The sequence below is a fragment of the Nematostella vectensis genome, chromosome 11, assembly GCF_932526225.1.
Source record: "Nematostella vectensis chromosome 11, jaNemVect1.1, whole genome shotgun sequence".
NCBI classification, from domain to species: Eukaryota; Metazoa; Cnidaria; class Anthozoa; order Actiniaria; family Edwardsiidae; genus Nematostella; species Nematostella vectensis.
Window position 1 is genome coordinate 8165805 of NC_064044.1, and position 25776 is coordinate 8191580.

The following is a 25776-nucleotide window of genomic DNA, read 5'->3' on the forward strand; positions in this document are numbered from 1 at the left end:
AAACCACAGGGCAACCACATAACAATTCTAGATAATAATTACAAGAGCCTGATTTATCAAAATTCGACTCTCTTATCCAACCTAATATACCAAAAATAGTTGATCTTATTCGGAATTTAATTAATCTGATTTTGAAATAGGATTGTTTAAAGTAGGATCGCTATACTTTTTTACGGTAGGCCTGTGTTATTCCCAGTCCCTCTCGAAGTCTGGCCAGGCTAGAACTTTGGACTTCAAAACATAACTTTTCAGTCACTCCAAACACGTTTTTCTCCAACAAGAACATCAGAATTTACTACGTAAGTATTCCCAAAACAAAATTGATTATGTCTATGAAGTAGCACAGGTCAATCGGTCTCCCATTTAATTTTGGCGCCCTTCGTGTTATTTGTATGTGTGATCGTCCATGTGATCTATGAATTGGAAATGGTTTCTATTTACCAAAACTAATTTCGGACACGTGATCTTACGGTAGACCATTTTGCTGTTTTGCGAAGCCTACGCGATGAGACTTCAGGACTGTCCCAGGTACAGGCTTTCCCACAATAATCGCTTCTCAGAAAATCTGGCAAAATAGAAAGTTAAATGTCATGACGTTTTTACCGACCCTAACTAGAGTTTGTACCTAACGCGATTTCTCACGAAACCCCTTATTAGTAGTGCAGAGCAAAGGACAAAGTCCGCATGATCTCTCCTTGCAGTACGTTGACAATCATTATTTGTTCACCCAGGTCCTGGAAGGTCTCAATTTAGATGGCGGACAAGACAGCCGAAAAAGCTTTAAAATATCTTAGCGACCCCACAGTTCTAGCTGGTTTGGGGGCAGTGGCCGTAGGTTCTCTATTATACATGGCGACCCGACCATCAGAAAGCGCTTGTCCAGTGAACCCGCACAAACAAAGCATAGAAATACCGGTGAGTAATTACTATACCGTACAATAATGCGTTAGTGTAATATATAATTGGATTCCTCGCAAACTAAAGCAGTTTTGATGTTTGTTTTATTAGCTTAACTCCCTTGGAATATTGCATAATGAATTTCTTAGATATAATGATGCGGAGTTTTGTGAGGCCATAATCCCCGAAAAAAGAAGATGCTTAAGTAATTAATAGTGTTTATATTCTGTTCCTTAATATCTTTCATATACACAATTGTGATAAAAACAAAAATACTTGTTAAATGTATATAAAAATTTTCATCTGATTTCTTATGTAACCATCTTATGACAATTGTCAATCAAATCATGTGGCAATGTGTCAAATGCAGACATGGTGTTGATAGGACATGGAACTTTTTTTTCTTTACCTAGTTCTTTGCTAGAAATTGTGCCCAATTAAAGCACTTCACTTGTCTTTGAAATTGTGGTTAGTTGCTCTTGTTTTTTTTACAGACTTTTGAATTAAAAATAGCTGTATGAATTAATTATTATATAAGTTTAATTTGATAACATCAGCAAAGGAATATTGCTCCTTCCTCTCCCCTTTTGTTTAAACCCCTGTATCTGCCCATAGAAGCTGTATTTATTATAATGGAGCTGACTTCAAACAGTTGTAAAAATTCTTTTGAGCCCCACACCTGCAAAGAACACTTAATAATAGGGAATGGTTGATAATAATACGCTAAAGCCATATATATTCAAGATCAGATATACCGTAATTGGCCATTCAAACAAATAATTCTAGCTTCAAAGGACTGCTTTAGTGAAGATACAACCTTTTGCATGTGAACTGGCATCATCTTGGATTAACAAATCTTGAAGAGTGTATTATGCAGGGATCCTGTGTTACCCAAACAACTAGCCGGCCTCCTTAATGTCCATTTGAATATTTCTTAGGGAGATAACTATGCCAGGAGAAGTGCAATGTCAGAAGAGTTGACAGCATACATGTTTGAAGACTGTCGTACAACACATGAAGTATTTTTAAGAGGTGCAAGAATATCAGGTGGGGTCTTCATACTCTCTTGTTTTAATAGGGGAAAAGATATGATAAATTATTGGCTGATATTTTTATTAATCATATTAGAGGATATAATAAAAGAATGATATTATGATTAATTGGTATAGGAGATATGAGTGGTTGTTGCATTTGGATTATTGACTAATGTACTTCGCATGCTGGTACTGTGAATATGAATGATGAGCATAAAAAGAGCTATGCTTCAAGCTCCCCCGTTAATCCTAGTACTGTAACTAGATGAAAATTGTTATTACCGATAAAATATAAGATATAATGATAACTATTTTCCAGGGGATAAGCCATGTCTTGGTCATCGTGTCACTGAAGGTGGTCCTTACGAGTGGTTGACATATAATGAGGTCCTCAACAGAGCTAGCAATGTGGGCTCTGGGTTGCAAGAGCTAGGAAGCAATGATGTAGAAGGAGATACTTTTATTGGTGTATATGCATCCAATAAGATCGAGTGGGTCTTAATTGAGCAAGCATGTGCAATGCATGCCAAGGTGATCACACCACTGTACGACACGCTCGGTCCTGATGCTTGTGCTTTTATTATCAACCAAGGTAGGATAAATCAAATCCATTTTGCAAAAAAAAAAAAAAAAAAAAATCATAGGGTTTAAAACTGGCTGATAAGTTTTCTATCATATTTCAGGGTCAGGTATTTTTTTATAAATATATCTTTGATATTTCTGAGGTATGAAATTTGGATCTCATCATGTTAAATAGCTAATGTAAGCATCCCCTAGGGCTATAAGCTGATGTTGACCCACTTTTTTAAAAATGACAATATAATATGTTACCAATTTACATCAGATATACTCTTGGGAACTAATTATCGGGAATGTGATTAAGAAAGGAAATTATCAGCATGTGAAACCCACAATTAAATTTATATTTAATTTTTAATTGATATTTTATTTTAATTTTGTTTATGTTATTGATTGTTTTAAGCCAAAATGTCTATGGTAGTGTGTGATGCAGCAAAAATTCCATTACTGCTACAACGAGCAGACCAGTGTCCAACCCTCAAATTCATTATCAAGATAAACCCAGATGTTACAAGTGAGGAAAAGCAGGAGGGTGAAAGAAATGGAATCAAGATCATATCATTTTCTGACGTGGAGGTAAATAACATAAACATGAATGGATATGCCAGTGATTTTCCTGTAAAAAAGCCTGTGAATTTCACATCTTCTTCACAGGTTTTGAAAAATCAAATTTTTTTACATCTTGCTTCAGAATTTGGCCAAATTATAATTCTGAGATTTTCTCACAGGTTCCCCTCCAAGTGTAAATATAGCACTATTGCCACATTAACAACATGATCTACTAAAGACACTTTGTAAAAAGACTCATATTGTATTTTTTTTAAATTTAATCCATTAACCCTATTAGAAAAGGACAATTTTGTGGAGCCCTTTCCCCCTATTCCCACTTTATTATTGCTATTAATATTGTTTGTGATATTTTGCCCTTTTGTTATTTTTAGGCTATGGGTAAAGCACACCCTTATGAAAAAAAGGTAACTATTTTGAAGTGCATTTGAAAAATATTTAGTACTCCAGTATTGATTATCTATATCGTTTCAGCTTCCCAAGCCAGATGACTTAGCTGTTGTGTGTTACACCAGTGGTACCACAGGTACAGCACAGTATTTATACATACCTGTCAACTCTCCCGCATTAGGCAGGAGGCTCAAGATTTTGGACATATTCTCCCGCTCTCACACGTGGAGCACTCAAATCTCCTGCTTTTTAGTGATTTTTATCACTTGAAAAATTTTTCTATAGAAAATCAACTTTTTGCCCACTTCTTATTAAAATAATTCAAACAATAATTTCCTTACGTATCAGAATTTATTTAACACCCTCGTGAGATCTATGTATAAGTGGATTTGTGTGCGAGAGTTTTCTATATGGCAAATGCCTGCGAAGGTATACCTACCCCTCCCCACAAAAATTAATATACCCCACCCCTCCCCTAAAAGAGATCTAAAGCCATAAGATTTTCGGAGGTTGACAGGTATGTTTATAACAGATCTGGATTTCATGTCTGGATGACCCAGTATAATGAAAAGTGATCTTAAAATGCTTTGCTGTTTGATGTTTAGGGAATCCCAAAGGTGCTATGATCACCCATAGTAATGCTGTTGCTATGCTCACAGGCCTCTGTGTGATGATTAAAAAGGTAGGGAAAATGAAGCACTGTCAACACTTCTCAAAAACACTCAACAAGTTTAGCATTGCAATTATTACCATTTATCAGAATACTCAAATACTGTCAGAGTTTTAAGATTTAATGAAACTGAATTGTCGATTGTTCAATTTTGTTTGGAAGTTTTTGGCTCTGTTGGACCCCTCTCCTTCATCGTGTTTTTTTCACAGTTCCAAGTACCCACCCCTCACTACTGGTTCTAAAACCCTTCCCTCTCCACCCTATGGCCATAGCCACCAGCATGAGTTGACCAGTGTACTTGAGTCAGTCGTGATTAAGAAAAAGTTATTAATTGTAGTACATTTTTTTTTTGTGTTTGATTATGATCATGATCATTATTGTCTTAGTCAAAGCTGTTTTACCTAATGTCCCTTTTTTTGCTATAGTCCTGGATATTGACAAGTTCTTTTGTTTCAGTGTGGGATCCGTGTGGACAATGATGATGTACATATTTCATACTTGCCACTAGCACACATGTATGAAAGATTGGCTCAGGTAATGATACAGAATCAGTGGAACACAGTGTAGCCATGACTACAACAACAGTAGAACAAAGTATAGCCATGACTGCATCAACAGTAAAACAAAGTATGGTATAGCCATGACTACAACAACAGTAAAACAAAGTATGGTATAGCCATGACTTCAACAACAGTAAAACAAAGTATGGTATAGCCATGACTTCAACAACAGTAGAACAAAGTATAGCCATGACTACAACAACAGTAGAACAAAGTATAGCCATGACTATAACAACAGTAGAACAAAGTATAGCCATGACTACAACAACAGTAGAACAAAGTATAGCCATGACTACAACAACAGTAGAACAAAGTATAGCCATGACTACAACAACAGTAGAACAAAGTATAGCCATGACTACAACAACAGTAGAACAAAGTATAGCCATGACTATAACAACAGTAGAACAAAGTATAGCCATGACTATAACAACAGTAGAACAAAGTATAGCCATGACTATAACAACAGTTGAACAAAGTATAGCCATGACTATAACAACAGTAGAACAAAGTATAGCCATGACTACAACAACAGTAGAACAAAGTATAGCCATGACTATAACAACAGTAGAACAAAGTATAGCCATGACTACAACAACAGTAGAACAAAGTATAGCCATGACTACAACAACAGTAGAACAAAGTATAGCCATGACTATAACAACAGTAGAACAAAGTATAGCCATGACTATAACAACAGTAGAACAAAGTATAGCCATGACTATAACAACAGTAGAACAAAGTATAGCCATGACTATAACAACAGTAGAACAAAGTATAGCCATGACTATAACAACAGTTGAACAAAGTATAGCCATGACTATAACAACAGTAGAACAAAGTATAGCCATGACTACAACAACAGTAGAACAAAGTATAGCCATGACTACAACAACAGTAGAACAAAGTATAGCCATGACTGCATCGACAGTAAAACAAAGTATGGTATAGCCATGACTACAACAACAGTAAAACAAAGTATGGTATAGCCATGACTTCAACAACAGTAAAACAAAGTATGGTATAGCCATGACTTCAACAACAGTAGAACAAAGTATAGCCATGACTACAACAACAGTAGAACAAAGTATAGCCATGACTATAACAACAGTAGAACAAAGTATAGCCATGACTACAACAACAGTAGAACAAAGTATAGCCATGACTACAACAACAGTAGAACAAAGTATAGCCATGACTACAACAACAGTAGAACAAAGTATAGCCATGACTACAACAACAGTAGAACAAAGTATAGCCATGACTATAACAACAGTAGAACAAAGTATAGCCATGACTATAACAACAGTAGAACAAAGTATAGCCATGACTATAACAACAGTTGAACAAAGTATAGCCATGACTATAACAACAGTAGAACAAAGTATAGCCATGACTACAACAACAGTAGAACAAAGTATAGCCATGACTATAACAACAGTAGAACAAAGTATAGCCATGACTACAACAACAGTAGAACAAAGTATAGCCATGACTACAACAACAGTAGAACAAAGTATAGCCATGACTACAACAACAGTAGAACAAAGTATAGCCATGACTACAACAACAGTAGAACAAAGTATAGCCATGACTATAACAACAGTAGAACAAAGTATAGCCATGACTACAACAACAGTAAAACAAAGTATGGTATAGCCATGACTACAACAACAGTAAAACAAAGTATGGTATAGCCATGACTACAACAACAGTAAAACAAAGTATGGTATAGCCATGACTACAACAACAGTAGGACAAAGTATAGCCATGACTACAACAACAGTAGAACAAAGTATAGCCATGACTACAACAACAGTAGAACAAAGTATAGCCATGACTACAACAACAGTAGAACAAAGTATAGCCATGACTGCATCAACAGTTGAACAATTACAGGGGTTTCATTAAGTTTCAGAGTAGGTGGTGGAAATCGTTAAGTAGGGGATGGAGGATATTAGTTCAATTAGAACATTAGTCGACTTTTGTAAAAAAGAAGCTGGCACTCTGAAAAAAGTAGCTGGCATTTCTGCTGGCCACTGGGTCTTAATGAAACCCCTGAATAACTTCACAATTTTACAGTATCTTGTTGGATGAAGTGGCTTACAAAAATACACTCCTTTTGCATTGAAAATAGATTTTATGCCCTTTAGCATCTGTCGGTGCTGGGAAATAATTTTTTTGTCTTTTGAAAAAATAAAAGTTGTTTACAGTGATTGTGATGTGTGTTTTTTTTTTTAGCTGATGATATTTATGTATGGAGGCAAAGTTGGGTTCTTTGGTGGAAATATTAGGAAGATAATGGAAGATCTGCAAGAACTAAAGTAAGTACTGTAATCCTAAAGCTTTTATGGAGAGCCTGAGTGGCCCATGAGGTAGAGCGTCACTCTGCAGTGCCTGTGTCTTTTGGGTTTCAAGTTTTAACACAAAGTTGACTTAATGGGTTTCATCCCTTGTTCCAATGGTTGACTTTCTCCTGTGTTTTCCAATTTTCTTCTTTCCACAAAAAAACAACTTTTTGAAACTTATTAAAATAGGTTTATCCCTTTGTTAGGTTATCCAGTTTTCGTCCCTCTACAATAAGACACCGTTTTAAATTGTTTTCCTTGGGGAAAACCATGGACAGATCTAGGGGAATTTCTTAAGGGGGGCAAGTCACCCCTTTTCTCATTTTTTTTTAGCCTTTTTTTAAGGTTCTGCATCTGTCACATTGTGTTCCTTCATGTGCCTTTAAGTGGACTATGTTTACTGTGCCCCTCACTCAATATCATTGATTCAGTGAGGGTGAAGATCAGCTATTCCTTTTAATAGTTATATATTATTATATTTTAAATATGTATATTATATGTTATATATTATATATTATTTTTTCTGGGTGTTTGACAGACCCACAGTATTCATATCTGTACCAAGAGTGCTGAACAGAGTCTATGACAAGGTCATGAAGGAAATCTCCTCCAGCTCCATAAAGAAGTTCGTTTTCAATACTGCTCTGAGCTTCAAAAAAGCAGAGGTTGAGAGGTATGTACAAGTATTGAAGATAGAGTGTCGTTAGGTTGAGAGGTATGTACAAGTATTGAAGATAGAGTGTCGTTAGGTTGAGAGGTATGTACAAGTATTGAAGATAGAGTGTTGTTAGGTTGAGAGGTATGTACAAGTATTGAAGATAGAGTGTCGTTAGGTTGAGAGGTATGTACAAGTATTGAAGATAGAGTGTCGTTAGGTTGAGAGGTATGTACAAGTATTGAAGATAGAGTGTCGTTAGGTTGAGAGGTATGTACAAGTATTGAAGATAGAGTGTCGTTAGGTTGAGAGGTATGTACAAGTATTGAAGATAGAGTGTCGTTAGGTTGAGAGGTATGTACAAGTATTGAAGATAGAGTGTCGTTAGGTTGAGAGGTATGTACAAGTATTGAAGATAGAGTGTCGTTAGGTTGAGAGGTATGTACAAGTATTGAAGATAGAGTGTCGTTAGGTTGAGAGGTATGTACAAGTATTGAAGATAGAGTGTCGTTAGGTTGAGAGGTATGTACAAGTATTGAAGATAGAGTGTCGTTAGGTTGAGAGGTATGTACAAGTATTGAAGATAGAGTGTCGTTAGGTTGAGAGGTATGTACAAGTATTGAAGATAGAGTGTCGTTAGGTTGAGAGGTATGTACAAGTATTGAAGATAGAGTGTCGTTAGGTTGAGAGGTATGTACAAGTATTGAAGATAGAGTGTCGTTAGGTTGAGAGGTATGTACAAGTATTGAAGATAGAGTGTCGTTAGGTTGAGAGGTATGTACAAGTATTGAAGATAGAGTGTCGTTAGGTTGAGAGGTATGTACAAGTATTGAAGATAGAGTGTCGTTAGGTTGAGAGGTATGTACAAGTATTGAAGATAGAGTGTCGTTAGGTTGAGAGGTATGTACAAGTATTGAAGATAGAGTGTCGTTAGGTTGAGAGGTATGTACAAGTATTGAAGATAGAGTGTCGTTAGGTTGAGAGGTATGTACAATTATTGAAGATAGAGTGTCGTTAGGTTGAGAGGTATGTACAAGTATTGAAGATAGAGTGTCGTTAGGTTGAGAGGTATGTACAAGTATTGAAGATAGAGTGTCGTTAGGTTGAGAGGTATGTACAAGCATTGAAGATAGAGTGTCGTTAGGTGTTCCATCATGTGTAGACACAGGCATGTCTATTTATTAGTGTTTAGTGTGACCAGGCCCCTGTGGTAGGTCATGGGCGTGTACATGGAAGATTATTGACGTGGCCATGGTAGGGCATGAGTGTGACGATGATAAGGCATGGGTGTTGTTATAGCTTCAAGGTAGGGCTTGGGTGTGTTCATGGTACAGCTTGGTGAGGCCATGGCTGGGGTTGGGCAAGGTAATGGTAGTAGATGAGTGTGGTCATGACCTCACGGAAGGGCTTGGGTGTGATCATGGTAGGGAATTGACATGGGTGTGGTCATTGTACAGCTTGGTGTAGGACATGGGTGTGGTCCATACGGGTCCATAAGGGTCACATACAAACCCTCTTACCCTCAAGTAAGCACAAGTGATGAAACTGCTTTCTAACCTCACTTTGTGATAGTTTGTCCATGCCTTTATGTCAAGCCAATTTCTTAGTGTAGAAGTAGGAGTGTGTGTGTGTGTGGAAGGCGGGGTGGGGGTAGATACAAATGGAGTAGCCTTTGGGATTACTTTACCACATAGCTGGAAAATATTGCAAATTTTTTATATCCTGAGGGCTACTATACTTTTCTAGTTGCTTCAGGATTCTAATGTATAATGTTTTTTTTTGTCTTAATAGGAATATTGTAAGAAAGAACAGTATATGGGATTACCTTGTCTTTAATAAAATACAGGTACATACAAAAAACCATTGCAGGGGCGGATCTAAGGGGGCTGAGGGGGTCCTTGCCCCCCCTATTTTCAGACATTTGGCTTAAAAATAACAAGAAATATAAGGAAATATACAGAAGAACAAAAAGTCTGCCCCCCTTTCTTGCAACTTTTGCTTCCGCCCCCCCCCCCTTTTTTAAACTTCTGGATCCCCCCCTGCATTTTTAGTGCAGGGGTCTAGTGCTTAGACCATGGCCCATGCCCCATTTTAAAGCATGCAGTCTAGTGTATTAGGATCACTAAAGCATCATGTTTGTGCTCCACAGAACACTCTGGGGGGTAGGGTGCGCTTCCTGATTTCTGGCTCTGCTCCCCTACGTGATGATGTCATGAGCTTCCTTAGGGCAGCATTAGGATGCCACGTAAGTGATTATTGAGGATCAAGGTGTTATAACCTGTTTATAATGACATGATATTGGTCTCGCTGAGTCCAGGTTATTGAGGGTCATGGTGCTATAACTTGTTTATAATGACATTATATTGGTCTCGCTGAGTCCAGGTTATTGAGGGTCAAGGTGCTATAACTTGTTTATAATGACATTATATTGGTCTCGCTGTGTCCAGGTTATTGAGGGTCATGGTGATATAACTTATTTATAATGACATTATATTGGTCTCACTGTGTCCAGGTTATTGAGGGTCATGGTGCTATAACTTGTTTATAATGACATTATATTGGTCTCGCTGTGTCCAGGTTATTGAGGGTCATGGTGCTATAACTTGTTTATAATGACATTATATTGGTCTCACTGTGTCCAGGTTATTGAGGGTCATGGTGCTATAACTTGTTTATAATGACATTATATTGGTCTCGCTGAGTCCAGGTTATTGAGGGTCATGGTGCTATAACTTATTTATAATGACATTATATTGGTCTCGCTGAGTCCAGGTTATTGAGGGTCAAGGTGCTATAACTTGTTTATAATGACATTATATTAGTCTCGCTGTGTCCAGGTTATTGAGGGCCACGGTGTTATAACCTCTCTATAGTAACATGAGTTTTGCCTTTCTGTGTCCAGGTTATTGAGGGTCATGGTGTTATAATCTCTCTATAGTAACATGATATTGGCCTTGCTTTGTCCAGTTTACTGAGGGTCATGTTGTTATCAACTCTCTATAGTAACATGAGTTTTTTCCTGCTGTGTCAGGTTATTGAGGGTCATAGTGCTATAACCTCTTTATTAAAACATGATATTGGTCTCGCTGTGTCCAGGTTCTCGAGGGTTATGGTTTTATAACCTCTTTATAATAACATGATATTGGTCTCCCTGTGTCCAGGTTCTCGAGGGTTATGGTTTTATAACCTCTTTATTAAAACATGATATTGGTCTCGCTGTGTCCAGGTTCTCTAGGGTTATGGTTTTATAACCTCTTTATTAAAACATGATATTGGTCTCCCTGTGTCCAGGTTCTCTAGGGTTATGGATTTATAACCTCTTTATTAAAACATGATATTGGTCTCGCTGTGTTCAGGTTCTTGAAGGTTATGGCCAGACTGAGACGACAGCTGCTGCCACCATACAGCTTGTGGGTGATCACACGTTTGGTCACGTGGGCCCCCCGATGCCTTGCACCAAGATCAAGCTTGTTGATGTCCCGGATATGAACTACTTTGCTAAGGATGGCAAGGGCGAGGTAAGGAAACACTACAAAGAGCAATATATACATGGCCGTAGCAGGAGGTGGACCACTGCTGTGCTCCACCCCTCCCCCCCATCTTTCATGGCCTGCTATATCTCAGATATAAGAGTCAGTAGCTTTAGGAAGTGCACAGAGACTGATAGTGAGTTTTCACTGTCCTGAGTTTCTGATTCTGTCCTCCACTCAAAATTACAATTATATGTTCACATTAAATTAACCTTAAATTTACCTGCGTGATAGATCTGCTTCTATGGGCCGAATGTGTTCAAAGGCTACCTACACGACCCTGAGAAGACCCGTGAGGCAATAGACGAGGATGGGTGGTTGCACTCTGGGGATGTGGGGGAATGGACCGAGGTAAACCATTTATGACGTCATTACGGCAGTAGCGCCCTGATACAGCACCCAACTTACAAGAAGCACATTTCAATAACAGCTTGAAATAGTAGTGTTGATTATAGCATATTTGAAGAATTATCCGAAAAATACTTCTTAAGGGAATTAAAGTTTGTTTTATACACCAAGACCCTGATAAATTGCAATCAATCTCCAAGCCAAAAGAAATATAAGCAAATCCTCAAACATAAGTTTGCTTTAAAATGGTTGTTAGGTTATTTTATCTGCCCTTTTGCATGTCTAGGATTGCTTTTGGTTGGCTTGCCAGGTTGGCCTACTTTCAGAGCGTCGCTCTCTAGTACCTCTCACCACTAGGTTCAGGGTTCGATTCCCAGTTCAGACTTTTTTTTGTTCTCTCCTCGAAATCTAACGTTGAATCTAACGTTCTTTTTTCAGAATGGAACACTGAAATTGATTGACAGAAAGAAGCACATCTTTAAACTAGCTCAGGTACTTTTTTTTAAATAATTTTTATTTCCTGCTAAAGAATGACTAAGTACCGCAAACTGCAGTACTTAGAATAACGTCAGCCAAAATTTTGAGGTCGACCCTTCCTACTGCGGCAAAACAGCTGTATTGTGGTGAATTCTTTTACGAGGTCTACTCAGTTTTAGCGCGGCGAATGTCCCTGATGATAACCGACTTCCAGTAACATTCAGGATGTTCTTCCCTCCGACATAATGCAGGCATGCATCTGCGTTTTGCAATTCTATCACCTTTCCGGCTATATGTTGATATGTTTTAGGACTTTTCGTGTCCATGGAAGCACAGGTGGCCTAGTGTGTTAGCGCGCCGGCCTCTCACCGCTGTGGCCCAGGTTCGAATCCTGGCTCAAACTGGGGATTTTTCCGAGTTCCTGCGTTGATTCGAATTTGTGTCACAAGTGAGTTGATTTTATTCTCCCGTGTTCCAGTCTTCTCGGATAAGGACACTAAACCGGAGGTCCCGTCTCTTTAAGCTGTACAACACTAACCTGAACCGAAGGAACGTAAAAGAACCACTGGTGACGCAATAAACCCTCTGCCAGTGACCCCCCCAGTGACAGTGCTTACTAACCGAGGGCCATATGTGAGAAAACTGTATATTGGGTTAAATAAGTTACCCTCGATAAACAAAGATTAAAACTGAAACTGAAACTTTTGACTTCACGAGAAGCATGACCTGCACACTATCGCCTCAGGACTCGCTTCTCTCCTATTAAGCATGGTCTTGATGCATTGTTAAGCGGGTTACCCCGGTGGAAGTATGATACTGTTTGGTGATCGTTTCCGTTTTGTCCTCTCGCTTCTCTCCTATTAAGCATGGTCTTGAGGCATTTTTAAGCGGGTTACCCCGGTGGAAGTGTAATACTGTTTGGTGATCGTTTCCGTTTTGTCCTCTCGCTTCTCTCCTATTAAGCATAGTCTTGAGGCATTGTTAAGCGGGTGACCCCGGTGGAAGTGTAATACTGTTTGGTGATCGTTTCCATTTTATCCTACAGGGCGAGTACATTGCTCCAGAGAAGATCGAAGCAGTTTACATGCAGTGTCCTCTTGTGCATCAAGTCTTCGTATACGGCGATAGCAGAAAGGTACTAATATCATCAAAAAATAAAAGTACTAGGTTCCGTCCCTTCTCATTCGCTAGATGTGAGATGTTAGAACCATGATTTTGCATTCATCTGAAAGAACAAAGGTCATTAAGTAGCCCTGACTGTTTTTTTTTACCGTGTAACAGCCCTTTCAAGGAAAAAGTTGCAGGAGGTTTTATCTTTCTTTGGAGCCATTATTTTACCTATTTTTTAATGAGACTATGCACTTAATACCACTTGACTCCGAAAAATACCCATGTAATTTTAGTATAGTTCTGTGCGTCCTCGTTTCATTTTGCCATTGGTCAGTGATGGTTCTGTGGTTTTAGTCGTGCATCGTCGGTGTAGTTGTACCGGAGGAAACTGCACTAAAGAAGTGGACCGAAAAGAACGAAGTGCAAGGGGACATGGAAGCCTTATGCAACAACGAGGTAGGTATCAAATTAAACTTGTAGAAGGGTTGAATTCATATACACAGCGGCAGAGTAGACACGAGCCTGTTACCCCCCCCCCCCCCCAAAAAAAAAAATGAAATTGCCTTCCTTCCAAAAGAACAACCCCCCCCCCCCCCCCCCATCACCTACGAAAAAAACTCAACCATTATACTACCAGTTAGCTTAGTTATGCGATTCAAGTTCTTCAAGTTCTGCGATTTATGCAATATTGGCGGCAAGGGCGGCAACGATCGTTCAAAGGGACGGGTGAGGAAGGTATAGAGGGATTTAGGGGCTGGATCTTAAAGTTCAAACTATATTGCAGGGGCCTCAAATTCATTGCCCCAAAGGGGGAAGAACTGTTTATTAGTATGAAAGTTAACTTGTCTATGTGTTTTGCCAATAGAAAGTTCGTAAGGCCATCTTGGAAGAGATGTCGGCGATGGGCAAGAAAGAGAAACTCTTCTCCTTCCAGCAGGTTCGTGCCAGGTCCCGAGGGTGTCCGTTATATGGAGGTTCTGTTGTACAACAGACACTTGCATGGTCCCGAAGGTGTCCGTTATATAGAGGTTCTGTTGTACAACATATACTTGCATGGTCCCGAGGGTGTCCGTTTTGTAGAGGTTCTGTTGTACACAAGACACTTGCTTGGTCCCGAGGTTGTCCATTTTATAGAGGTTCTGTTGTACAACATATACTTGCATGGTCCCGAAGGTGTCCGTTATAAAGAGGCTCTCATCTACAAGAGATATTTGCCTTGTCCCGAGGGGGCCCGTTATCTAGATGACTTTATTCATGTTGTTATGCTACTACGTACTTATGTAGATCTATCTTGCCCACAAATAGCAAAGGCTATTAGACAGGGTAGGCCGTGTAAGAAACATGGGCAAATCCTTTTCCCTAAGCTCTTGCTATCATTATTTGCTTGCAGGTGAAAGACATCTACTTGCATCCCGATCCCTTCACTGTGGACAACGGCCTCCTGACCCCTACGCTAAAATTCAAACGCCCTGTCATCCAGGCGCACTTCAAGGATACCTTCGAAAAGTTATACGACAGTATAAAGGAATAAAACAAGACTACAGGAAGAAGGTAGATAGGGAAACACAGGCGAATTAAACATGCAGCATAATAATACTATACGTTCGTATACAGGAATAGAACATGACAACAGAAAGAGGGTAGAATAATTTTGATGCGAGACACGCCACAAAGCGTGTAGAGATTGGATGATGCGATCGCGCGTCTGGCACCATTCGTTTGTGTGCTAGCTTTGCTCAGATTGCATACTGCTTTGTTACTAGTTTCAACGTTTTTGAAATAATAGGGTACACACGTAGTTGGGTAAGAGACAAAATTAAGCGAAAGAGAGACCTGATTGTCCATCAAATAAATGTCGCCTGATTGACTTGAATTTGGTGGAGTGATCTAAGCAAAGTCCGATATGAAAATTTGCCAAAAAATGTATTTCGAAAGAAATTATACCACCCAAAAAATAATAATAAAATAAATATCTCAAGTGAATTACATGCACGATCCCTTCATAGCTTTTCGATGACATATTTCTTGTGTTTTTCCCATTCAATGTGACGTGAGTATCTTTGTTTTCCCTCAACTCTCCATGTTGTTGAGTTTTGAATTTTAACCCCCCCCCCCCCCCTCATCCCCCACTCTCCCGCCGCATGGTGCAAATCTCGAATTGCTCGCATTATCACGTGACAACCCTTGACTCCTAAGGGGAATAATTGTGCTTGTATTTAGCCGTGTCTCCCGACGTACCCATATGAGCGGAAATTTCAATGAACTTATTTTTACTAATGAATCTAAGAGCCATTGCTCTATGGGTATTTTCTTTCAGAGTATGACGTATATAGTGTCTTATTGTTTTGAAAAGAGATACATGCATCCATTCAATGCAGTCATTCCCACAGCTACGCCCCCGAAGAAAGCTATGCCAGTACAAACTTTTTTCCACGACATCCCGACATCCTTTGTTGCTGAAGAAAACGCGCCACGCTGCGTAACTGCTAGTCTCGATTTCCACCTCGTTTCTGTGAGCCCGCGGTACGTGCGGCTGAAAATAGAGCTTCGTGTAACTAACCAAGAAACAACCAAACCCGCTTTTCCTTGCGGATACATGTTTTTTTTTTCGAGGTGAATTTTACTATTTCTTATGCGCGAGTGTACAACGAGTCTGAAAATCTTTTCTTGTCACACAATTTATTTACATTGATATTGATTGGATAGGGACTATCCATCTTTTCTTGTCACACTATTTACATTATGCTGCGTTTGTGGAACTACATTAAAACGCTTCCTGCTTTTGTCCATGCACCACTGCACAGCTCCCAGCTTCCATTGGGAGTGAAGGGGGGTGTGGCTCGCCTTAGCCCCTCCTCCCTGTCTACGGTCCGCTCAACATCATTTGCACACGGGAATAGCCCCTTTAATGAGGTTTCCAATCATAAATAAAGGAACATAAGAGATGTGTTTTGTTAGGGTATACAACACATATGGGACACATATGAGAGCAATGTGCGAAGCATTGATAAAAAGCGACTATAAAAACACAGAATATTCAGGTCCGTACCCAGGATTTTTCTTGGGGGGGGGGGGGGGGGGGGGTTGCGGAATCCAAAAAAGTGGTCCTAATTTTCCCGGGGGGGGGAGTTCTCTGATAAAAATCGGACCACCCCCGATAGAGTGGTGGATTTTTTGTATGACTTTGGGATTTTTTCTATGACTTTCCAGTATCTCCACGGGACGTATATTGTCGGATTTGGCTACAATCCAGAGTGATCTAGCGTGTGCTTTATTCCGGCCTGCACCACCCCCCCCCCCCCCCCCCCTTTGGTACGGGCCTGATATTCTCATCTTTACGCAAGCAACTGTGGTGTTAGTACAACACGTGGAGCAAGTATTACTTGTATCGCAAATTGTGTCCATTAACCTATGGTGTAGGCCCGTAAAGCTCCACCGTCATTATCGGCCGAACAAAGTACCCGGCCACTATAAACCGGACAAATTTGGTGCTGGTCGGATCAGCGAGGTAGTTTTTCACCACAGTTGATGTGTCAAAGTTTCCATTAAATACCTGCAAGAGATTGAATAGGAAAAGGATCAATCTTGTCCAGCGGCTTAGCCAGGATTTTTATAAGGACGGGACCCAAAAGGCCCTTTCAAGGCATTTTCTCATGTATTTTAGATAACGTCTCATACAGAAGGGTGGGGGGACCCTGGGCCCAACCCTGGCTACGCTCCTGCTGTCGACAAAAGCGGTTACTTATTACTGAGTCATTTATTTGAAGGTAGTATGTGAGTGGATTTATACTAAAACAATTAGACTACTCGTTCTCGCTACGCGCCTCGTTGACTATCTATTGACTCATAGAAAACTCGTAGTCTAATTGTCAAATATGGAGCAAATAATGGTATAGTGAACATAACAACTTCACCGTGGTACAAATGTATGTTATACCACAGCCTTCCTTGTACCTTTTCGGCGTTGTTTTCCCGATATACTCTCCAGTTACTATGATCATTGGAGAAGGACAGCTTGTATATAGTTGTCCACGCTTGAAAACTATCCAAGCATGTTGCCTGCATCGCCACGGCACAAATGACTCGAACTCGTAACAGGTCAACCTGAAGAAACTCATTCACACTTTTTTACCCGGCGCCCAATAGGGATTTTTTCCATAGAGTCTACCATTGTAAGCGAAGGTTTTGCGACTAAATCTCGACGTGGCTGAAAAGCTGCTGTCCGGTATAATACTCTTATCCTGGAGGCCGACTGCCCTGCAAGCTAAAATAAAACAAAAACATCCATCACCAAGAAGCTCTATTTCTACCATTTTCTTTTAATATTCTTACAACCCAGCGTAGTCCCAGGCGTTCCTTCCGGGTTTCCAGTGCTTGGAAATGAACCATGAGATAGCCTGGGGGCTGGGACGAGATAGTTTCCTGTGACGTCACAATTCTTACCATCCACAGGAAACCCAACCACAGGAACCCGATTAGAACGACTGGGACTAGGCTGCTTACAACCCTTACCAATAGTAAAACCTGAGCTTTTCATTTGTGATCTCTGATTGGTCAGCGTATTGGATTGAGATGGCGTGATTGGAAACGAAGTAAATGTTTTCCACTTTGAATTGAAAATTAAACAACTTTAGCGGGATTTACTATCATACCACTTTGCTTACCTTTCATCTCACAGCGGACTCCCTTAAGACAAACAGGGCAGGTGCATGTGTTATTCACGTTGTCAGCGCTGTTGTTGCAAGTACCACCATTTGCACATGGACTCGAGTCACAAGGAGAAACCACGAAAGTTATTATATGTGTTGTAAGTAAAAAAATAATAAGTGGGGAAATTCCCATAAGAAATGAAAGGAAAGCGACAGTTCAAAGGAAATGGACTTGGCACACAAGTTTACAACATGGCTAAAGAGGATATGGCTATTTTGTCCTTAGAAAACTACCGTTGCATACATTTCCGCTTCCCTCACATAACTTCTGTTCCATGGCCTCAACTTTGGAATCCCCAATTTTCCTTCTGGAAATCCTCTCTCTTACCGCATGTAGAAGAGTTTTTGGGACATGTAAACGAGAAGCTGACCGTCTCGAAGTTCGCCAGGCAAATGTTATCAGGTGGACAGGACCCAACAACACATGCATTCTGCCAAAAAATAATTTCAACTTGAGTCAATGAAGTCTGATGTCATTTTAATACAACTCTGGCTGGTCGCAATTCGCCAAAGAAGAGCACGATGGCTAGTCCATATGGAGGGGGAATCAGGACAAAAATGTCATTGGATCAGATGTCATTTGACCTGAACAGTTTCATTGCTTCAATAGGATAGAAAGTCGCATCGGATGTCATTTGATCGGGCAAGCAAATTCATTGGATCAGAAGTCATTTGACCTGAACAGTTGTCATTTGATCAGGCCACCTTATAATTGAATCCGATGTCATTTGACCTCCCTCCCTCCCTCCCTCCCTCCCTCCCTCCCTCCCTCCCTCCCTCCCTCCCTCCCTCCCTCCCTCCCTCCCTCCCTCCCTCCCTCCCTCCCTCCCTCCCTCCCTCCCTCCCTCCCTTCCTCCCTCCCTCTCGTTTCTGCCGAATATTTATTGGATTCCTGTGTTTGCCTGTGAGTCAAGTGGGGCTGGGGCGAGTGATTAGTATGTTGCCTACAATTACTTCCTTTAGTATTTAATCAGTTAAAAACGCTTATCTCGCTTGCAATTAGTTGAAAGCTACCGTTACTGCTGTAATATCCTAGCGCCCTTGCACACTCATACCGCTGACCAATAAAACTGAGTTGACATCCAAGATGGCGTCCCCCATGAGAGTCCGGTTATTTCAACTGCGTTACTGGGATAAGCTATTTTGCACATATCAAACAAATTCAATATTCATGCTCGCTCGGCCAATTTCTTATTAGGATGTAACATAACATATTAGAAAGTGTCCACTTTATTCGATTATTCCTCTTAAAACAGAGTAAGTCGAGAAATTTCCAAGTTAACGTGCAGGAATGGCGGATCGCCATTAAAAAAAGATTTCTGGACACTGAAGATTTAGATTATCACACAGGTTTCCTCTGTGCTCGCTCCAGGCTCTTTTAGCCAATTAAGAAAATAAACGGCCGTTGACTGGTATGGTAAAAAAAAGGACTTGCGCTCGCTAACCAAACCAATTAGAGAGTAACAAAAGTGAGAGTATTGACGTCTAAATCAACACCACCACAAAAATCAGAAACCATCTAAACTATGTTTTAGCCCGTATAGGTAAGTTTTCTTTGATCTGACGAGATAAAGAGATGCGTGACACAATCAATCTGTAGATTGAGGTGGGAGTCTCGCAAAGCACATAATTAGCAACGCCGTGCTCGTTAGCACGATGCAGCGCCGATGTTTCGAAATTCGCATACTGCTAACAAATCTTCTAAATCTGAGTAGAAGCAGAAATCATGCGACATTCTACACCATCATTGTGTATAAAAAGCATATTATGCGTGCTCAAACAAAAATTCTGTGTAGTATAGTGCGTTGTTTCGAAAAATATTTACATCTCAATTATCATTATTCCATGCTTTATTCCCCAACGAAATTGAAAGTTCAAAATTTGGGATAGTTTAATTCTTCTTAAAGATTTAACAGTCGATAATCAGTTTGTTTTTTAGTTAAGGATAAGATTATTTCAATTTATTATAAAAGATTTTAAAAAGCAAAGATATTGCCCTCGTTTTTCAAATACTGTTTTGAATGTTATAAGTGTTTTGACTCGTTGCACTGATGCATAAAGCTCCTCTATGACATCCGTCCAACAGTTCAAAAAGACAAAAATTATCTGAGGGAGTTGTAGGGGGAGGGGAGTTTATAAATGCACTTCTTTGGCGATCTTAGAAGCTTTTCCGAGTTTGGGAGAGTTAGAGTTCCCCCCCCCCCCCCCCCCCCCACCACCACCACCACCCCCGTCTCCCCCATTTTCCCACATGCACACATTCTTTGTAGTGTTTCATGGTCTGATAAGGATATGGGTCACGAATTTTTGCATCCTGTTTCGTTGTAGAGCATGAACTTCTCAGGACACAATCTTTTCGATGGATGGAAAAGAAAGCTATTGATAGAATCTGCCCAAAGCGAGTTGGACTTTCTTAAGTTGGTTGATGACAACCCTGATCTGGTCAGCGGCGAGATCCTGAAGAATGCCATTCGCCGATATGAGCAGTTCTGGTTACCGCTGGCCAGTGATTTAACCGACGAGCACATTCCTCTGTCAGTCTTAAGCGCTCCGCTCGACGTGGCCTGGGTCTGGCATGTACACATGCTCGCCCCAGTCCGTTATCATGCGGACTGCGAAAGAATAGTTGGGAAAATTATTAACCACAAGTTCGACCCTTACAGCCCGCGTGATTCATTATTGCATCGAGGGAGAAAGCTTTGGAACAAAAGGCACCCAGATGAGCCTTTTGACTACCATGCCACGAAAACTGTCAGCGGTTACACATCGAAGCTACAGTATGACATTTGCGCGGCCTCACTTCGACAGAGTAAGTTTTATTACAACGTTTCTTTGACGCATTACAGAGATCCAGTTTTCCTGACGGCAGCCTTAGAGAGGTATGAGCAGCATATCCAGATCAAAAAAGCTAACCCCGAGCTCTTTGCAGTCCCGTGCTATGATTTCGACTTGATTTGGCATGCGCACCAGCTTAATCCGCTGACCTATAGGGACGACATGATAAGCATTCTGGGGAAAGTTCTGAGCCACGATGACTCGGAGACCGGTCGGGTGCCTGGAGCTTTCCTCTACGAGTCCGAGATGCGGACAAGGTTGGCGTGGGAAAAAGCTGGACTGGTGTTCGCTAAGCCTGGAACAATGTACAGGGGGGAACCACTCCCCCCAATACCACCCCCACAGGCTGGGCGTTTTAATGCGCTTATGACTATGGACTATGAACTGGCGCTTATGAAAATCATTGTTCATGGTACGAAGCAGAAGAAGTACAAAGTCAAAGTTCGCGGGGTCAATAATGTTTATGGCGATGTGTTGAAAGGGGGCGAGGAACGAGCCAGTACGTCGATTCCATACATGGTACTACCTTGCAATACTGGTGAAAACAACCATATCAAGTTCAAACTAAAGCCAGCTGGTCTGCTTAAAGGCCTGTTCTCTAAGACCGAGGTAGTAGAAGTGGACTCAAACCCCTACGCAGACAGTCTGCAGGGGGTCATGCTTGAGCAGGCTGCTCCACTTGAAGTAAAGTTAAACAGTGGCGCAGCGGAGATCGCGTTTCGCGTCCAGAATCCACCAGTGGTGCGCGACTTTAAGCTGAAGGTCTTACTAAAATCAGAGTTTACTTATTCGCCACATGTCGCCTACGTCTTGACCCAAAAAACTCTGATGCTATACCAGCAACTAATTGCAAGGGCAACCCTGCCGGGAGAAGTTGCAACTAGCACGATCATTGATCACCGCGGGAATGAAGTGTTTAATGCCAAAGTAGTCCACTCAACCGAAAGCCTCCTGTCTGCTGTTGAGATCATTGATATGTATGGTGATCTAGTTGCGTCCGCGCACACTGTAGACCCGGCCACAATTCCTGACTCTAGCTCTCTGTCCGACTATGGAGCCAATCACGTGACCTTTCGGCCGAACGATGGTACAAGAGCCATGCTAATACGCAGTCGAGATAAAGATTTTGGCATCTGCTTAGGAAGGTGGTTCAGAAAGCATGTGATACATATCATCCGGGGAACCAAGATAGAACAAGATCAATCATATTTGGGATTGAAGTTCTTTAGTCTTCGAGACGGCAATGAAGGCTGGTGCCAGGTCAAAAAGTACCGTCAAGGACTTATTGAACTCGCTCTTGCCCCTAGTGGACAATCCACCGAGCTTGTTTTACAAATCAACGTCAAAACTGGTGAAGTGAAGGTAACGTCCGGTGCAACTGATCTCCTCCCACAATGCACTGCCCTCGCATTTGCTGTCTCGATACTTCACATTCTGTGTCGACCATATAATCCAAGAATTATAAGAGGAAACACTTCTGCCCCAGTTATGTGTTCCGCTGCTCCTAGTGTCCGAGCAAACTCTGCTGTTGGTCGGTCAGATTTGCCATTCATGCTGGCCGCTGGCTATCTCTGTAAAGATGTTCCATCCAATACGTATTTGTATCACAATGGCTGTAGCTTTGTCACGTGGTACGACATCGGGTACTTGAACAGACTCGGCCAAACCTGGGGAGAAGGTAAATGGTTTGATGTTAAAGAGCATCAACTAGCCAATCAACTAGCCGCAATCCTTTGTTAATGTTTACATTTGAAAATATAAACGTATATCTAAAACATAAAAAAAAACATCCACAATGAAATACTGATACTTATTTTAAATATTTGATGGGAAGCTACTTGGTTGAACTATAGGAGTATATGCCTTTTGTAAGTCGGGACTGAGCAGGAGTATAATGAACTGGCATTAGTTGTTTTTCATTCACATATATTCGACTTGAAATTTTACAAAAAAAATCTAGGTAAACATGGCCACCAAATGGGTGTTGTCCTTTCCATGGAAAGAATAACAAATAGCAAAGGGATGGGGTAGGGTTTTCGCAAATGATTCTTCCCTTGCTAACGCCTTCATACGTTCCTTTCCAGACGTTGGCCTCATTTCAACTGATTGGCAAACCTCTTGGTGGCTTCAGAATAAATCGACAAACAATGACGCAAAAGATGATGAACGGAGACGCATGGCCGAAGACTGGGGCGATGGGGGGTTCGCCTACGCTGGGGGAGGCATTGAAATGCCTGTTACAGTCGCCGGGGCGAACTGGGTTAATGGCTTTGGCGAAGGGTCTTATATTAGTCGTGGAGGCTTTGGCGGTGGTGGTGGCTTTGGCGGTGGTGGTGGTTTTGGTGGTGGTGGTTTTGGTGGTGGTGGTGATGGTGGTGGTGGTGATGGCGGTGGCGGTGGTTGCGGGGGTGGCGGAGGATGTGGCGGGGGTGGCGGAGGATGCGGTGGGGGAGGGGGAGGGTGAGGGTGTGGCGGGGGTGGCTGACTGGGTGTATGGCCTACGCCCACACCTACTTCTGTTACTACAACAGGAGATCATCAATGACACCTGCCACGTGATCAACATGTGGACCCTGATTGGTTTACTTCTTTCATCCCCACGTACCGTAAATGATCTAATGAACGCCCGGGGCGTTAATTAAATTTCGATGGTATGAGGGGGGGAGGGGGGTCAATAGATAGAAGGCGTTAATTAGAAAGATGCGTTCTTTACAAACTATGAAAATATAACAAAGTGCAGTGGGGTTCTAGTCTCAGTCAGAATCATGTTAAATTAAAGCCTGCGTAGCAAGCTTTTTTAACGTTAAGCAAGTCTCACCCAGTAGAAGCCAAACTCAGATTAACTAAATCAATACCATAATGATCTCAGATAAGAAAGTTGACATCGCATCACTAGCTTTGTAGAAGTTAATATAATTATGAGGTAGACATTGTAGCACGGTCTCTTTTGTGTCCGTTTTATAGAGTTAACATTCTAGCATAGTCCCAGTGTGTCCGTTTTATAGAGTTAACATTCTAGCACGGTCCCAGTGTGTCCGTTTTATAGAGCTGACACTGAACCACGGTCACTAGTGTGTCCGTTTTATAGAGTTAACATTGTAGCATGTTTCCTAATGTGTCCGTTTCATAGAGACGACACTGTAGCATGTTCCCTAATGTGTCCGTTTTAAAGAGGTTTACTGTAGCTCGGTATCTAGGGTGTCTGTTAAATAGAGGTACCATGATTCCTTGTGAGGTTACACTGTAGCATGGTCCTTTAGGAAATGTAATACTCGCTTTCGACCCAAATAAAATGAATTTCCTTTTGGTAAAGTATGGAGTTATCTCTGTCAGTACAGGCTCTCTCGGTCCTCCTAGCAAACAAATTGACGTGAAAAAGTGATGTGATTCAAACATATCATGATTTCAATGGGTCAAGCGGTATTTTTGGCATAAAACTTTTACGATTTTGCTTTTCAAATTATCCGATTTATAAAAAGAAATGTATGTAGCTAGAAAAAGAAATATATATGTAGCTAAAATTCCCAAATGTACCTCACGCCATTTCTTTTATATATAGGTTCCCTCTCCTTTGGGCCTGGTGTGCCTTTGACACAAACCCTACCCCTTGAATATCTTGGTTCCCTCATGTGTCAAAATATCAGGGTTTTTTTTCATCAATTACTTTGAAAAAGCGTTTTTCCCTGACCACTTCAGCTTCAGTTGCCAGCGTTCACCTTAATTAACAAAGACATTTCTCAAAGTTTTGATACATAAAACAGCATTGAAATCAGACAATGCCAGGCGCGTTTCCAAAATTGACCGAAGGGGTGTGCGCATTCCTAGGTAGCATATCGAAAAAAGATGGTATTTTAACATTTCCTTAATATGAAATGACCATCTTGTTGGGAATATATATTCTCACTTTTTGGGAATATATATTCTCACTTTTTGGGAATATATATTCTCATAACAGCAAGAGGGGTAAACAGATATAGGTTCATGATAATATCACCTAAATTGACAAACCCCAATTTTAATATAAACTCATCTATTCTAAAGCTTGAAAGCAATACTTAGACTAAATAAAATGGCTTGAATGGGAAAATGTTCTGTTTTTGCGTTTGGTATGGTTTAGCCTTTTTTTTTTTTTTTTTGATTTTCGATTCACTTTTTTTCTGTTTCTGGTCTAGTTACGTAAGAAATTAAAGGTATCTGCCGGGTTAAACGGGAATAAATCTCCGACACATTACATGAGTGCCAAATCTAGAATTGGGCCTCAAATAGAAACCTAAAAAGAACAGTAAAAAGTTATCAAGAGTGCGAAAAGGCATAATGCGCGACTCTTTGAAGTGTATGTTACACGGATTATGACATTTGTTAGTATATAAGACAAAAATCAAGTAGTAAAGCAAAACAAACGACTGCAGTAATTTGGTCTCTCTTCCCTGAAGAGGCAAGATACTTTCGAGTATATAGAAAGTACAGGAATATATAGAAAATTACTTGAGGGAAACAAAAGTCACGTCGGTTAAATGGGCTCGAGATTGAATGCTTCAGCTAACGAAAGTAAAAATATGAATAACTTATAAAGTAAATTTGAGATAAAATAATTCGGACTCGTCATCGGAGGTCCACTTTAAATTGAAGAATCCTATAAACTTAGTATCCTTTAAAAAGTTCTCTGAGAATTCTATAAACTTTATATCGTTTAAAAAGTTCTCTGAGAATTCTATAACTTTTGTATCCTTTAAAAAGTTCTCTGAGAATTCTTAAACTTTATATCCTTTGAAAAGTTCTCTGAGAATCCTATAAACTTTATATCCTTTGAAAAATTCTCTGAGAATCCTATAAACTTTATATCCTTTAAAAAGTTCTCTGAGAATTCTTAAACTTTATATCCTTTGAAAAGTTCTCTGAGAAACCTATAAACTTTATATCCTTCAAAAAGTTCTCTGCGTGGAGGACTTGCTATATTATATCCCTCAGAGCTCTAGCAGGCCTCCAAATATTGGAATGGGAGAGGCGATACAGATGCATCAAGAAAAGATTGGGGGCATGGCCACGCCCTTGGTGGTCATTTCCTCC

At 40.5% G+C, this 25776-nt stretch overlaps 1 protein-coding gene and 1 pseudogene across 2 annotated transcripts; both read left to right on the plus strand.

Moving 5' to 3' along the window:
• Nucleotides 1-181: 181 nt before the first annotated feature.
• LOC5518440 (long-chain-fatty-acid--CoA ligase 1) lies at nucleotides 182-15153 on the plus strand. 2 transcript variants are annotated; one of them, XM_048733929.1, is made up of 20 exons: nucleotides 182-299; nucleotides 732-915; nucleotides 1836-1944; nucleotides 2251-2523; nucleotides 2914-3086; nucleotides 3452-3484; nucleotides 3552-3603; nucleotides 4073-4149; nucleotides 4594-4671; nucleotides 6939-7021; nucleotides 7584-7718; nucleotides 9492-9546; nucleotides 9850-9945; nucleotides 11057-11218; nucleotides 11465-11581; nucleotides 12017-12070; nucleotides 13101-13190; nucleotides 13520-13621; nucleotides 14031-14102; nucleotides 14556-15153. In XM_048733929.1, the coding sequence occupies exons 2-20, from the start codon at nucleotides 754-756 to the stop codon at nucleotides 14694-14696; spliced, it is 2064 nt and encodes a 687-aa protein (XP_048589886.1). In that variant the 5' UTR covers nucleotides 182-299; nucleotides 732-753; the 3' UTR covers nucleotides 14697-15153. The 2 variants fall into 2 exon arrangements, with proteins under 2 accessions (XP_048589886.1, XP_048589887.1); XM_048733930.1 differs by lacking the exon at nucleotides 182-299 and adding an exon at nucleotides 394-528.
• Nucleotides 15154-18819: 3666 nt separating this feature from the next.
• LOC5518379 lies at nucleotides 18820-24021 on the plus strand (annotated as a pseudogene).
• The last annotated feature ends 1755 nt before the right edge of the window (nucleotides 24022-25776 follow it).